The sequence below is a fragment of the Schistocerca cancellata genome, chromosome 2, assembly GCF_023864275.1.
Source record: "Schistocerca cancellata isolate TAMUIC-IGC-003103 chromosome 2, iqSchCanc2.1, whole genome shotgun sequence".
NCBI classification, from domain to species: Eukaryota; Metazoa; Arthropoda; class Insecta; order Orthoptera; family Acrididae; genus Schistocerca; species Schistocerca cancellata.
In genome coordinates, this window is record NC_064627.1 from 971794857 (window position 1) to 971810759 (window position 15903).

The window sequence follows — 15903 nt, forward strand, 5'->3', positions numbered from 1 at the left end:
ATGCCCATTGGCTTGCATACATAGGGTCACTCTGCGGATGAAGGATGCCCTACCTCGTGTTACTGTTTCCTCTTTGATGGCTGTACAAGCATCAATAATGCGTTGCTTCATGTCCTCTGGTGTTGTTGGTTCATGTTGGTAAACAGCATCCTTCACTGCTCCCCAAAGAAAATAATTCAGCGGTGTAAGGTCCGGAGATCGAGCAGGCCACCTAACTGGGCCACCTCGTCCAATCCACCTACCAGGGAACTTACGGTTCAGAAGTCGTCGTGCTCGTAAGGCGTTATGTGCAGGGCATCCGTCATGCTGATACCACATGACCATTCTCCGGTTCAGAGGTACGGTGTTCAAGAGAACAGGAAGATTGTGTCGTATAAATCTGGAGTATTGTCTGCCACTTTGGATGCCATTTATAAAGAAAGGTCCGATAATGGTATCTCCAATAATCCCACACCAAACATTAACTTTCCACGGACGTTGATGCTCTACCTGACGGAGCCATTTTGAATTGTCTGCGGACCAATAATGCATATTCCTCATATTGACAATTCCTTTGTTGGAGAATGATGCCTCGTCGATAAAGAGAACATCTGCAAAAAAATTTGGATTAGTCAGAAGTTTTTGCTGAGCCCACCGACAAAATTTTGCCCTATTGCGGAAGTCATTTCCATGAAGATCCTGGTGTAAATGAACATGGTAAGGATGAAATTTATGACGTTTAAGAATACGCTGTGCACTTGATTTCGACACACCAACTTCACGTTCAATTTCACGTGTGCTGATTTGAGGATTCACAGCTATGGTAGCGAGCACAGCAACTTCAGCACGTTCAATTTTTTTTTATTTTTTTTATTTTTTTTAGGTTCAGCACGTTCAACTGTGCGTGTTCTAGGACGATGTCGAGGTCTTGGATTTAAGCTTCCCGTTTCACGTAGACGAGATGTGAGACGACCAAACATCCGGCGCGAAGGCGATGGCTTGTCAGGGAATCGTCTTCTGTACAGTCGTTCTGCCTGAACAGCATTTCGTCCACCTACAGCAGGGTACAATACAGGTATGTAGAGTAGGGTAGAAAACAGACATATTAACTTAATAATCATAATGTTCGCTAACAGTACTATCAACCAACAAGCAATCTCATAACGTATTTCCCGTCATCGTACATTCTCCATAGATCAGCAGCATTTCTACCGTATCTTCATGTGTGTACATTATACTGTACAGTTTAAGTTCCACAACACAACGTTTATTCACAATGTGTACTACCTCCGTGCCGTCACTAGATTACTCTGATGCACGACTACACTGGCAAGCGGTGTACTGCACGCCAAAGCAACAACAAATGGGATGCTTGGAAGGTGGTGGAGTACAGGAGTTTGCATGGGTCGCAAATCATAAACAAGGCGAAGTGGTAACTGTGGCAGTAGTGGGAACTACGTTGGACACTTGACTAGGTAGAGCCAGGCCCTGCGCGACAGGCACAATGGGTGATATAACGCATTAGATAAACCTTATTTTGGGTGTGCAGGATAAATAAGACAACCTGACGGGTGTACACCGATCGGTACTGGTTCATATTGTGTACGTAGATACGTAAAACGTGCAAGAGGGAAACCATTATGTGCTTATGAGAGTTGATGGCAGCAGACCGTATTATTCGTTTCGGACCTCTTGATAAGTATGGAAGTGTGATTACGCATGTCAATCACATCGGGATTACGGGCAGCAGGTGGTTCACGCCTGAGCCTCAGGACGTGCGCTAGCAGCGCATGTCGGGTGTTTCAAGCGTCAACTTCGCGTCTCAATATCTCGGGATGTAATGGGAATATTGCGATGCAATCAACGCCATTGTATATGTGCTTTGTCATGTTACGGATTGCTGAAGAAAAAATATAGGAGTTCCATTTAAAAAAAACATAAGTTTGTGTTAAAAAACACATATGCTTTCGTTTTAGAATGTTTCCAAATATGTACATTCATGGGCCCCAGCCCTACACTGATACCGGTGAAAGTCGTTTTCCAATCGCTGTTATTGTTTCAGAGATATTTTGGGTGGACAAGATAGCTGGAACACCCTGTATAATGATAAATTAAAATTAAAATTTCATACATGTTGCTGATATTTCACGGCATTAACAGCGAAAAAGTGCTCTATAAACATTCTTCCTTTCATTATTTTGAGGGGCGGAGGGGTACCAGTGTGAAAAAGTTTCGGAAAGGTTAGAATTTATGTGTAAAGTTTGTTGGAAGTCGCTAAGTACCCTCATTCTCAAATACTGGATGAATAAAGTCTGGGTAATTTGCAAGCCGTCAGTTTCGTTGCCTCGAGACACGTACAGTTTCGAACATCAATAGTTTACTTATAGTGTTAAATCTTTATCGTACGTTTATACTCCTTAGTGAGTAGAGTGTGACACTATTGTAAATTCCTCAATTCGGTAAATTGCATGAAATAGTGAAAATCAAATTTTTGTTGTTCCTGGAAGAAAACTGCAACTGGCATGGGTTTCAACTATTTATTAATATAGATAATTTATTGCTTTTGGTTGTAATGAACAGGTATTCTCAATCAGAAGTCCTTTAGAGCGATATTATATAACGTAATATCTTGACAAACCATTTGAGTGGTTTGAAATAAGGATGGAGGAAAGTAAATAATACAGTTTATTCGGAGTTTAGTATTCTACGCTAGTAAACAGCCTGAATAACTTTCTACTCCATCAGATGATATATTGGTGAATAAGTAAACACTACTTTTATCGGATTTTTAGTACATCTAAATTATACAACCGACACTTCTTTCTAACGTATAATGTTGTTGTTGTTGTGGTCTTCAGTCCTGAGACTGGTTTGATGCAGCTCTCCATGGTACTCTATCCTGTCCAAGCTACTTCATCTCCCAGTACCTACTGCATCCTACATCCTTCTGAATCTGCTTAGTGTATTCATCTCTTGGTCTCCCCCTACGATTTTTACCCTCCACGCTGCCCTCCAATACTAAATTGGTGATTCCTTGATGCCTCAGAACATGTCCTACCAACCGATCCCTTCTTCTGGTCAAGTTGTGCCACAAACTTCTCTTCTCCCCAATCCTATTCAATACTTCCTCATTAGTGACGTGATCTACCCATCTAATCTTCAGCATTCTTCTGTAGCACCACATTTCGAAAGCTTCTATTCTCTTCTTGTCCAAACTATTTATCGTCCATGTTTCACTTCCATACATGGCTACACTCCATACAAATACTTTGAGAAACAACTTCCTGGCACTTAAATCTATACTCGATGTTAACAATTTTCTCTTCTTCAGAAACGCTTTCCTTGCCATTGCCAGTCTACATTTTATATCCTCTCTACTTCGACCATCATCAGTTATTTTGCCCCCCAAATAGCAAAACTCCTTTACCACTTTAAGTGTCTCATTTCCTAATCTAATACCCTCAACATCACCTGACTTAGATCGACTACATTCCATTATCCTCGTTTTGCTTTTGTTGATGTTCATCTTATATCCTCCTTTCAAGACACTGTCCATTCCGTTCAACTGCTCTTCCAAGTCCTTTGCTGTCTCTGACAGAATTACAATGTCATCGGCGAACCTCAAAGTTTTTATTTCTTCTCCATGGATTTTAATACCTACTCCGAATTTTTCTTTTGTTTCCTTTACTGCTTGCTCAATATACAGATTGAATAACATCGGGGATAGGCTACAGCCCTGTCTTACTCCCTTCCCAACCACTGCTTCCCTTTCATGTCCCTCGACTCTTATAACTGCCATCTGGTTTCTGTACAAATTGTAAATAACCTTTCGCTCCCTGTATTTTACCCCTGCCACCATTAGAATTTGAAAGAGAGTATTCCAGTCAACATTGTCAAAAGCTTTCTCTAAGTCTACAAATGCTAGAAACGTAGGTTTGCCTTTCCTTAATCTTTCTTCTAAGATAAGTCGTAAGGTCAGTATTGCCTCACGTGTTCCAGTATTTCTACGGAATCCAAACTGATTTCCCCGGGGTCGGCTTCTACTAGTTTTTCCATTCGTCTGTAAAGAATTCGTGTTAGTATTTTGCAGCTGTGGCTTATTAAACTGATTGTTCGGTAATTTTCACATCTGTCAACACCTGCTTTCTTTGGGATTGGAATTATTATATTCTTCTTGAAGTCTGAGGGTATTTCGCCTGTTTCATACATCTTGCTCACCAGATGGTAGAGTTTTGTCAGGACTGGCTCTCCCAAGGCCGTCAGTAGTTCCAATGGAATGCTGTCTACTCCAGGGGCCTTGTTTCGACTCAGGTCTTTCAGTGCTCTGTCAAACTCTTCACGCAGTATCGTATCTCCCATTTCATCTTCATCTACATCCTCTTCCATTTCCATAGTATTGTCCTCAAGTGCATCGCCCTTGTATAGACCCTCTATATACTCCTTCCACCTTTCTGCCTTCCCTTCTTTGCTTAGAACTGGGTTTCCATCTGAGCTCTTGATGTTCATACAAGTGGTTCTCTTATCTTCAAAGGTCTCTTTAATTTTCCTGTAGGCAGTATCTATCTTACCCCTATTGAGATAAGCCTCTACATCCTTACATTTGTCCTCTAGCCATCCCTGCTTAGCCATTTTGCACTTCCTGTCGATCTCATTTTTGAGACGTTTGTAATCCTTTTTGCCTGCTTCATTTACTGCATTTTTATATTTTCTCCTTTCATCAATTAAATTCAGTATTTCTTCTGTTACCCAAGGATTTCTACTAGCCCTCGTCTTTTTACCTACTTGATCCTCTGCTGCCTTCACTACTTCATCCCTCAAAGCTACCCATTCTTCTTCTACTGTATTTCTTTCCCCCATTCCTGTCAATTGTATAATACGATGATAATATCCTGAGAGGTTTGGAACTCTCATTCTAAGCAGTGTTGGCTACCATGTTCCAATAACAACACTATACAGTTAAATGTGAGTGCTATTAATACCCAAAAGCTCGTGTTATACGTTACCTGGCAAGAGGTACAGGGAACAGACAAAATAATGTGAGCACCTGTACTTAGTTGGGAATGTTTTTTTAATAAGAGCTTGGACCTCCGTTTGGCCTTAATACAGCTGCTATTCTTCTTCGAATACTGGCATATAATGACTGTATAGTCTCCAGTGGAATGTTACGCCGCTCTTCGATCAGAAAATCTCCTAACTCGTGTACTGACGAGGGAGGCGAAAATCTGCTCCGGAGTCTCCGCTCCAATACCAGCCACGAGCGTTCGATAATGTTCAAGTCCGGGGACTGTTCTGGCCACGGAAGACCCTGCGGTTCAGTTGCATGCTCCTCGTGTCACGATTGCAGTGTCCTTGCTGTGTGAATGGGTGCATTGTCGTCCTGAAATATGGCATCATTGTTCGGGAACCTTTGACTAATGGGGTGCACCTGATCACCTAAAATGTTCACATGATTGTTGGCAGTAACACGGCCTTTGAGAGTAACGATGGGACCAGCAGAATACCGTGATATGGCTGCCCACACCATCACACTTCCACCTCCATGCTTAACCATGGGAGTCAAGCAATCAGGATTGTAGGCTTCTTTTGGCGTTATCCAGACGTAAGTCTGACCTGATGTTCGAAATAAGGAAAACGTTGACGGGTCGGACCAAATGACGAGTTTCCACTGATCAGCCGTCCTGCATTTAAGCTCCTGACACATGTTTTACGGTTCTTTGCGTTGGTTGCCGTCACTAATGTTTTCGGTATAACAGCTCGTCCCTTGAATATTCGCTTTATGGAGTTCTCGACGGACAGTGTCGATAGATACGGGGTCTCTAAGATAGTTATTGAGCTCTTCAGTCAGTTTAGCCACCGTAGTTTTGTCTTGTTTTGACACAATTCGTGTTAGCGTACGACGATCTCTGTCATTTAGTTTTGATTTGCGCCCACTATTACGTTTACACAATTGTGTTTTTACATGTTTTTATAGGCCGCCAGGACTGTTGAAACAGTTGCTCTTGAAACATTCAATAAGTTTGCTGTCTTGGTTACTGATGCTCCAGCTAACCGGGCCCCCACAATCTGCCCTCTTTGGAACTCTGTTAGGTCTTTCATTGCACGTCGACCTCGGCCTCTGAATGTAAATGTGAAGTGTGCACAACTCGTATACAACCTGCACTGATGCCTAGTACGTACCGAACACGCACAGTCGAGCGCGTCAAGTGCGTTACGTTCGTTGTTGACTGTCAATGACGATCATTCCATTACTACCATTGCTCACATATTTTGCCTATACCCTGTAATTCTCTGACGCTATAACAGCAGATGAGGTGTAAGTTGTTAAGTGCTGGAGAGCACTGAGCAACGTTTTTCAGTAAAGGTTGTTGTTGAGTTGTAGCTTTTCAACTTTCATGTGGGAGCTGTAGTAATATGACTCACATACATATATTATTCATGCCCATTTGAAACGTCCCCTTAGAATAATTTTACATATGAAATGTCCACTTAGAACAATTGTACAAGACTGTGCTTAACCTGGCACACAATAATTTTAGCGCAACGCAATCTGACTATCTAAAAATCCCTGCAAAGGAATGGCCCTGACAAACATTAAACTATACCTTTTACAAATCACTTACCTCACAAAAATCTTCGCTGCTCGAACTACTGCAATACGGCGAGCGCCACTACTGCCAGCTAAATAAAAGATTCAAACTACTGAAGGCACTAACTACTGATAGGGATAGTTAGCAAATGAAAGATTTTAATAGAGAACAAACACTGTATTTACCTTAATATTCATAATTAACATCCAGTATTACAAAACTCCGCCATCTCTCTCCCCACATCCACCACTGCTGGCGGCTCACCTCCAACTGTCCAGCGCTACGCGCTGTTCGCATCAACAATGGCAGACAACAATTCAAACTAGCCACATACTGCACACAGCACAGCCAGTGATTTTCATATAGAGAGCGCTACGTAACGTTGCCAATAAAAAACATAAACAGCAAACTTACATAAAGAAAACATAAACAGCCTACTTACATAGCCCCCATGCTCCCCACAAAAAATTTTACAAATGTTTTTGGCCAGTGGCCAATACAGATTTGAAAAATTTTTTCATAATTACAGTAAGAAAGATATCAAATGCACACACTTATTAATACAATGTTGGTCAACAGCTAAAATTTTCTCACAGTCAATAAAGACAGTCCTGATCATTCACCACAGTAAAACTGCCATTTCTTTTATCAAAGTCTGAGCAATAAAAGGCAATGCACACGGAAGTAGTGGATGTCCATGCAGTCTTGAAGAAGTAGTGTTGTCCTTCCAACAGAAAGACAGTGCTGACTCTGGACATGCTGACAGGTAATGCGCCACAATGGAGCAAACCCACAGCAGAGTCAGTCGACGTGTTGAAGAGTATTGGTAGGTAGGTCATCACAGAGCAGACCCACTGTAGTCCTGGTAGAGAGTATTGGTATTGGCGGGCCACCAGAGGTGCAGACCCACTGTAGTCCTTGTAGAGATTGTGGTATTGGTGGGCCTCCAGAGATGCAGACCCACTGCAGTCCTTGTAGAGATGGCCAGCAGCCATCTGTTGCGACTGTCCAGGTGCACAATCACCATTGAAGAGTCTTGCGGATAATAGAGCAAGTCCATAACCACCACTTGTGCACTCACAAAGTTTTTGGAATTGTCCTTAGAACCAGCAATGCTGTTATCCAGTCCCTTGCTGAATTATTAACACACGTGCAAACACTATCAGTCCCTACTTCTCACATATTGTCCATATACTATGACCAACAGAAATGTGTGCAGTGAAATGAATGCTTACAAGTTACTTAATTTGATTAACTGGCGTCAATTACAATTATATAACATAAGAAAACAATAACAAAGGTACAAAAAACATCATTAAAAACATAACAATACAGATAATATTTGTAGTGCAGGCTTTACAAAACAATAGAAATAAACATATACATCAGTGTTACAAGAATTATGACATGAGTACAAAAATAAAAGATCAGAATCACTTTTGAAACGTCAACTTCACACATGAGCATTAAAACAAAACAGAATAAATAATGTCTAAACATCTTTACAAAGAAAATAACAGAGTATTAAAAAAATTCTACAGCATAGCTCTCATCAGCTAAACACATAAAGACAGGAAAAACACAAATACACAAGGGTACACAAACACATAGTGGGATAACACCAAAAGGAAAGGACAACACACAATTACATATTTGGAAAAAGCAGCAAAGAGGAAAGGACAGGGTTTGGTTTACTGCAGTATTTTGCTTGGAGATCTCCCTTCATTCCATAGATCGTTCGTCTTATTTCAACCTTTGCTTCCACCAAAAAAAATCCTATCCAAGCATGCTTTCTGTATTTATGTGTTCACATATTTCTTACCTCATTATTTATTTCCAAGATAATCCTACCTATACCTCCTTCCTGTATTCTATTCATATTTCTTTCAAAATAATTATTTCTGATTGTACAATACTCATTGGGGCCCAAATCTTTCTTCGCAATGCATTCTTTACCTATTCTCCATAGTCAGTTTCTTATATAGTCTACCCCCTCTTAAGCTAACTTAAATCTACTGAGCTCAGATATATATACCAAGGGACGAGGCAATGCAGCATCACAACAAATCAACACAAACAAAAATGACAAAAAATGCAAATTGGCAAAGCTAGCAGCATAAATTAGCAAAGCAAGTGCAATATTACAACTAATATAAGGCAATGCAGGAAACAAGAAAAACTAGCTTAGAAGAGTAACACAAAGTCAAATTCAGTAACACTATGCCTGACAAACAGCAGCAACTTATACCTAAACATGACATAGCTCAAGCAGAAAAAATATTACAGGAAAAACAACAATGCAGACAAGGGAAATGCATATTCACATCTTAATGTCTATGTAATTAAAGTGGTGCACCATAACAACTGATTGTAAAAAAAAAATTACCATGTACCTGAAAAGAAAATTAAGTGTTACTGTTATTAGTTACTTCTTATTGTTCTTTCCTTTCCAAGTGCTCCTTTTTTAAAGAATGTGGATTACAAAATTATCATTTAATAGATCTGTTGACAGAAAGAGTTCACATTAGCAAATGCATTTCATTTTATAAAAGCAATGCTGCAACACAGCTGGAAACCAGATATCAAATGAAATAAGCAATTACGCAAACCAAAGCATAAAAATGTCATTCAGTAGTCATGTGACATTTCATTTCATAAGTTAATTGCTCTCAACTCTCGTACAAAGACTCTTGTCATAATCAGGTGTGCAGATGTAAAAATATTTCTTGTCAATTCATAAGCATTTCAATAATTAGCACAAAGTGCGAGTAATCATATGTTTTTTTAAGTAATGAGGGTGTCGCATTAGCGATGAAAGGCACGCCCTAATGGCTTGTTCTCCAGGTGTTTGACACAGCTGTGTGCCCACAACGCATTACAAAAATCATATGTTTTCAAGTAACGAGCGTGTCGCATTAGCGATGCCCTCTACAAAGGAATGTCATAAACAGGAGTATAGGCCTCTCTTTGTCCTTCTCTTCCACCTGTGCCTCTGGCACACCCTAATGGCTTTCTTTTCTACCTGAGCGTCTGAAAAGGCTTGTTCTCCAGGTGTCTGACACACCTGGGTGCCCACGTCACATTATGTGCAGGTGGTCACTTAATTTTCTTACGGAAATATTTACGACAGTAGTTTCCGCTACAGTGACAGTCTCATATACAAAATTTCACAGGTCAAGAATTAGCGTTGCAAATCTGTAGAAACAAAATGCTATTGATATGACAGTGTCCAAAAAATTTTCGCTTGCATTGTGATACATTCACGCATTTACACACATATCTCATAACTCTTAAAGTACAATTCTTGGTTTCCAACATCCTTTTTCACAAGTCAAGAGTCCCTAACCACTATTCATTACTCCTTACCTTATTCGTCGACACTTTTTCCATATTTCATCATAACAGATACATAGCATAATCAAATAACTCATATAGCATTAGCTTATTGATCATAAACTTACCTCAGCATCATAATACACATCGTCGTCGTAAAAATAACATCATAAAACCTCAGTCAAATCTCAAAATCGTCGTATCTTCCTCCAATAATTTCAAAACCTAACAAAATTCTCTGCTCATACCAAAGGTGTCATCTGCCTCAAACGTACTTTAAAATCATTCTCCCTTACCAAATACATCATTCAAAGCTCTCATAGTATTACAATGGTACCAAAAAAATTATGAACAGTTCACAAAGTGCAGACAAAGTACAATTTCTTAAGTGTGAAGTAATCCAACTCTGTAATTGCGTAAACATGTGTCACTGACGTAGTAAAAGGATGTTTGTTTCTCTGTTAAATGATCAGATAGGTGTGTAATTTATGTGTTAGAGAAATATGGTACCGATGTGTTAAATTGTATAAGCAAATACCATATTAGCTAGGGCTCCTTGTGCTTGCCAAACACATGGTACACAAAGTAGGTGTGTACCCCCCTGAGGTTTAATGTAATTATACCCTCAGGTGTTACAGATTACAGCAATGGAATGAAATGTATCACGAAAAACCTTCTTTGTAATTCAAAAATCTTTAAAAATAAATGTTTTAAGTACAAAATTAATCACTCAAATACGTGTCCTGTAGTGCTAAATATGCGTCTTTCTGTCAAATAATCTCTGGGAAGTGTCGTAGTTATTGTCCTCCAAAAGCTAAGTTCTGCAGAAGTCAATGTACTTACCTCATGATAAACAAAGTGAAATGCTTTGCGTATAGATATCATACTTATTACGCTTATTGCCGTGATGAAGAAAGTACTGTGCTGTAACGTATTGTTGTGCTACAGAAAAGGCTGTTTCCTTGTAGCAATAGCACAAAAGTCACCACTAAAACATGTCTCACTTTATAGAAGAATTCAGAAAAAACTGTGCAGATATAAAACAGATACACCGCAAAAGCAACATTGTAAATTGTCACGCATTAGCAGCGTCGTGATAAAATCGTGTAGCTGTCACATAAACTAACCACTGTGTCATCTGGCATTTCACAGAAAGCACCTCAAATCCTGAATCCACTCTCAAGCAAACCAAAACGTTGCATGAAAATTTCGTTAGCAGTGCTGGTATATGTTCTAAGTATGTAAGCCATATATTCGTTATGTAATCGTGCAACTAACAAGGAGGAATGTATAAATAACAACACTGTGTCGTCTGTTCGCAATCACAATGCATTCGCAATTACTTGTCTAAGTTACCTATGTTCTTGACTGGATGGTTAGTTTGCTTTGAAACATAGTTGCATGTTAACAGTTTCTCAGTGGGACAAATTATACAAGTAGCGTGAAGTGAAAATTGCAAAGACTAAGTTAAAAAGCAGATTATCTGTCAATAAATGGTTTTACATGAGAAATGTGGTGTAAACCTTTACTCTTCCTAGTACGCAGAGTTTCAGCTTGAATGCAATTATCGTGCGGTATTCGTCCGTAAAGAATACTGGAATTTTGCTCAAGGTTAGCGTCAATGTTATTTTTCCCTGAGCCAGCGGGCGCACGCGGCTGCCTGCGGTGTGAGTCATTGTCTGTTTCTTTGTTGGCGCGCGCCGTTATTGGGATTAGGAGGCCTAACTTCCACAAATTCGCCTTGCCCAGAGGGCCCAGCTCTGTTTAAAACTCGCCAGTTCTGATGCAGTTCAGGTCTGTCGTTACGATCATATCGCCTGTCGTCATGTCGGTAGTTTACATAGTTTCTTTCTTGTCTGTTACGTGGTGGAGAATTTCTGCCTGAGTCGTAACTGCGTGCTGGACCGTTGCGTCTGAAGTTATTCTGTCTCCCTTGATAATAATTGTTTTGGTTTCCATATTGTCTGTTTCTCTGATTGTCTCTGTGATAGTCATTACCGCGGAAAGGTGATCTTTCCCTGTAACTATTACTCTGCCAGTGGTTATCATATGGGTGGTGTCTGTTTTGGTCACGATTTACGTTGTAAGAATAGGTTTGTCGTGGCCATTTATTGTTTCTGTCGTCACGGAATTGAGACGGATGTGACCTGTAGTGATTGTTTTCCTGTTTTCGCATCCCGCGACTGTCTGTGTCAATTTCCAGTTCTTGTAACAATCCCTGAAAAGCTTCAATGTCGTCTTTGCAACGTCCTGCCAAAATAATATGTCGTAAATGTTCAGGCAGTTTGATTAAGCAAATGCGGATGAGTTCTGAGGGGCTGTATGGGTTTGATAGGTACTGATTCTTGTGCAACATGTCTTCAAAATATTTGACAAGACTGGAAAATTCAGATTGTTCAAAGTGTTTCATCATCATGATGCTATGTTTTACGCGGTCTTGTGTGGCTTGAGACCAATATGCTGAGAGGAAGGCATGGTAAAATTCTCCTTCACTGTGGCAATCGTGAATGACCAATCGCATTCTTACAGCTGGTTCATTCTCTAAGTAGCCACACATAAATTCTAACCTGTGCTCCAATGACCAGTTGGGAGGGAAACAATGAGAGAATTGATGGAGCCATGCTTGTGGATGAATGTCGTTGCCAGAATTCTTAAATGTTTTGAATTTACGTGTAGTAATGAACAGCTTATAGTCAAAATCATCGTGTCGGCGAGTAGCATGTCGGTCATTGTCACGTCGTTTCGGCGGTTCCGTCTCAAAATTCGGTGTACCTTGCCAATTTCTTTCATAATTACCGAAATGCCCTGTGCTATTATTTTGTGGCTTTTCCGTATTTCTAAGTTCCTCTTCCCGTGTTGGAGCGCGAGTATCCTCTGAAATATGTAATTCTTGTATTACCTGTGTCAACTGATCTTGTACTTCCCGGATTTCTCTTTTGTACTGTGTATTGATTTGATTTTGATTTTGTTTGAATTTTCTAATTTGTTCATACTCTTCTGTGTCAGTGAAGGCTACGGGTCTTGTGTCATTCAGATCATCATCTACCTTTGTAGATAAGTTAGTGACCTGATCCGAAAGTTCGGCTACTTTCTCTGATAATGAACTAATTTCCCCCATGTGTCTTTCTACTGTGTCCTTTAAGTTTTCCTGAGATTTTGCAAGTTGCGTAACCGAATCGGTAGATGCAACTGAGTCCATTTTAGCTTGCAAGGTCTCATGATTTTCATGAACAATAGTCTGCAGCTCTTTTATGGCTGCTTCGTGATTCTGTAATGCATTTTCATGCCGCGAAAAAATAGGCTGAAAATGCTCACAAATTTGTGTTTTTACGTCATTACAGACTTTTTGGCATTTCGATTCAATGTTATGTAACTCAGTAGTTAGATCTTCACGTGTTTGTTCAAGTGTGGTGTCTAACTTCCGAAGATTTTGTTCCATTGTGTCTAACTTTTGAAGATTTTGTTCCACTGTGTCTAACTTTTTAAGATTTTGTTCCACTGTGTCTAACTTTTTAAGATTTTGTTCCATTGTGTCTAACTTTTGAAGATTTTGTCCCATCTGTCTCTGATTTTGTTCCATTTGTTGCATTAGTTGTAATAACAATGCATTAGTGTCTGGAATCTGTTCCTCTACTCTTTTCGGCAGTGCATTTGCGCCGGCAACATTCACATTTTGACAAGCTGAAAATGTGTCTTGACTTATTTGAGAAAACGGTGAGGACGCAAAACCTGAATCTACAGTATTTGCAATATTGTGTCCTATCATTTCGGATTCCTGAGGCGAGCTGTTGCCGACCGACCGATCGATAATGCTTCCCTGTTCACTACCTGTTTGACTGTCTACGCCATTGTTTGACGTCCGCTCCATTTCCCTATGCACAGTTACCAAATTACTACTTTGAACATTAGTTAACTCATTACACAGTGGCGCTAACACATTGCTTTCGTCTTCACTGTCGTTTCTCAGTTTACTTTGGAGCCGAGTGTTACGTTTTTCACACGCCATTATTGTGACAATATTTCACACGATAACACAGAAAAACACAATTTGAAGAGCAAAAATAGGAGAACACATTAACATAGCACTGAAAATAATATCTAGTTAATTGCAGCTGCGAAATACTTGTTGCAAATCTACATGCATGCCACAACTGTTTTACATTACAACAATGAAAGACTGCAACTACAAAGGAGATTCTCTCTACAATTACGCGCTAGCAATAAACAAAAGCTACACTAAATACACAGACTACAAGAAAAAAATCAGAAGATTCCAGTGAGGTATCCTGGCAGGGTCGCCATATGAAACGTCCCCTTAGAATAATTTTACATATGAAATGTCCACTTAGAACAATTGTACAAGACTGTGCTTAACCTGGCACACAATAATTTTAGCGCAACGCAATCTGACTATCTAAAAATCCCTGCAAAGGAATGGCCCTGACAAACATTAAACTATACCTTTTACAAATCACTTACCTCACAAAAATCTTCGCTGCTCGAACTACTGCAATACGGCGAGCGCCACTACTGCCAGCTAAATAAAAGATTCAAACTACTGAAGGCACTAACTACTGATAGGGATAGTTAGCAAATGAAAGATTTTAATAGAGAACAAACACTGTATTTACCTTAATATTCATAATTAACATCCAGTATTACAAAACTCCGCCATCTCTCTCCCCACATCCACCACTGCTGGCGGCTCACCTCCAACTGTCCAGCGCTACGCGCTGTTCGCATCAACAATGGCAGACAACAATTCAAACTAGCCACATACTGCACACAGCACAGCCAGTGATTTTCATATAGAGAGCGCTACGTAACGTTGCCAATAAAAAACATAAACAGCAAACTTACATAAAGAAAACATAAACAGCCTACTTACACATTTATTTAGAGGATCGAGAAAATATTACAGAGAAATTTTCTGGGATACAACTCAAGAATATATAAATTTCTAATAATGTAAAACATCGTATTTATAAGTACAATTGTTATGGCATATCGTTGAAGCGTAGGTGACGGCGGTGACATCAGTAGACAAACTCTTTTTGCTGACCCATGGGGGCCTTCTTAAAGTTAAGGATCGGATACGCGTCCTGCGAAGAGCACCACCTTCGTCTTTTGATCCAGAATATAGAAGAGGAATGGATGGTCCGCCCTAAAGATGATTGGTGGTGGAGGCGTGTTGTGTAAGGACGTTGCGACTGCACCACCGATAACAGCTGAAACAGATAAATTTTATGAGATTACGCGTAGTGCAGGAGCTGTTTGCAATTTATTTGCACTCATTCTCCATTTTCTTCAGTGCACCGCAATTAACGCAATTTTTTGTTTGCAGTTATGACTGCGTTTTAACCATTATTGGAGAGATGATGTTGCTACTTTACTTCTAAGTGTTTTAATCATACTATTGTACATTTAAGGAATTGTGATTGCTGGTATCCAAGTTGCAGCGTACAGTGTTAATGGGGTTAAGCAAGCTCAAGCGACCCAGCAACGTATTGGTAGATATCCATGGATATATGAACCACATCGTCCATTGAAATTAATGACTTCGTCACCTTATGCAACAGAGAACTACAACCGATGCTGATCGCAGGAAATTCGAATGAAAAGTTCTCGGGGACGTGGCTCTGCCACCACCAGCTTTTATTCTAACAACAGTGGTTACAGTGTGTGTACAGTCAGCTGCTTCTCGTGTAGTTCGCCCTCATCTGTTCACAGCGGAAACTCGTAACATGTGACGCCACAGTTCCAAAACTGGTGGCCGAACGTCTTCAGGCACATGCAGTGGCCGTGGTTGTTTCTTCGATGCAACAGACACTGGCAAGTCGCAGGCTTCACCAGAAACTGTCTCAGTCAACGCTTTACCACGGCAGCAGTTTCCGTCCAATTTATAGTGACAGCTCAAACTTTTTTTTTTTTTTTTTTTTTTTTTTTTTAATGATCAGTCCTCTGACTGGTTTGATGTAGCCCACCACGAATTCTGCTCCTGTGT

The 15903-nt window shown here is 40.0% G+C and overlaps 1 protein-coding gene across 2 annotated transcripts in view; it reads right to left on the reverse strand.

The window, feature by feature from the left end:
- Positions 1-14788: 14788 nt before the first annotated feature.
- LOC126149043 (serpin B4-like) overlaps positions 14789-15903 on the reverse strand; it is an 83011-nt gene continuing 81896 nt past the window's right edge. For both annotated transcript variants that reach the window (XM_049915791.1, XM_049915790.1), the window contains one exon: positions 14789-15127. In XM_049915791.1, the coding sequence (XP_049771748.1) occupies positions 14936-15127 (192 nt within the window). In that variant the 3' untranslated portion in view covers positions 14789-14935. The remainder of the gene's footprint in view (positions 15128-15903) is intronic.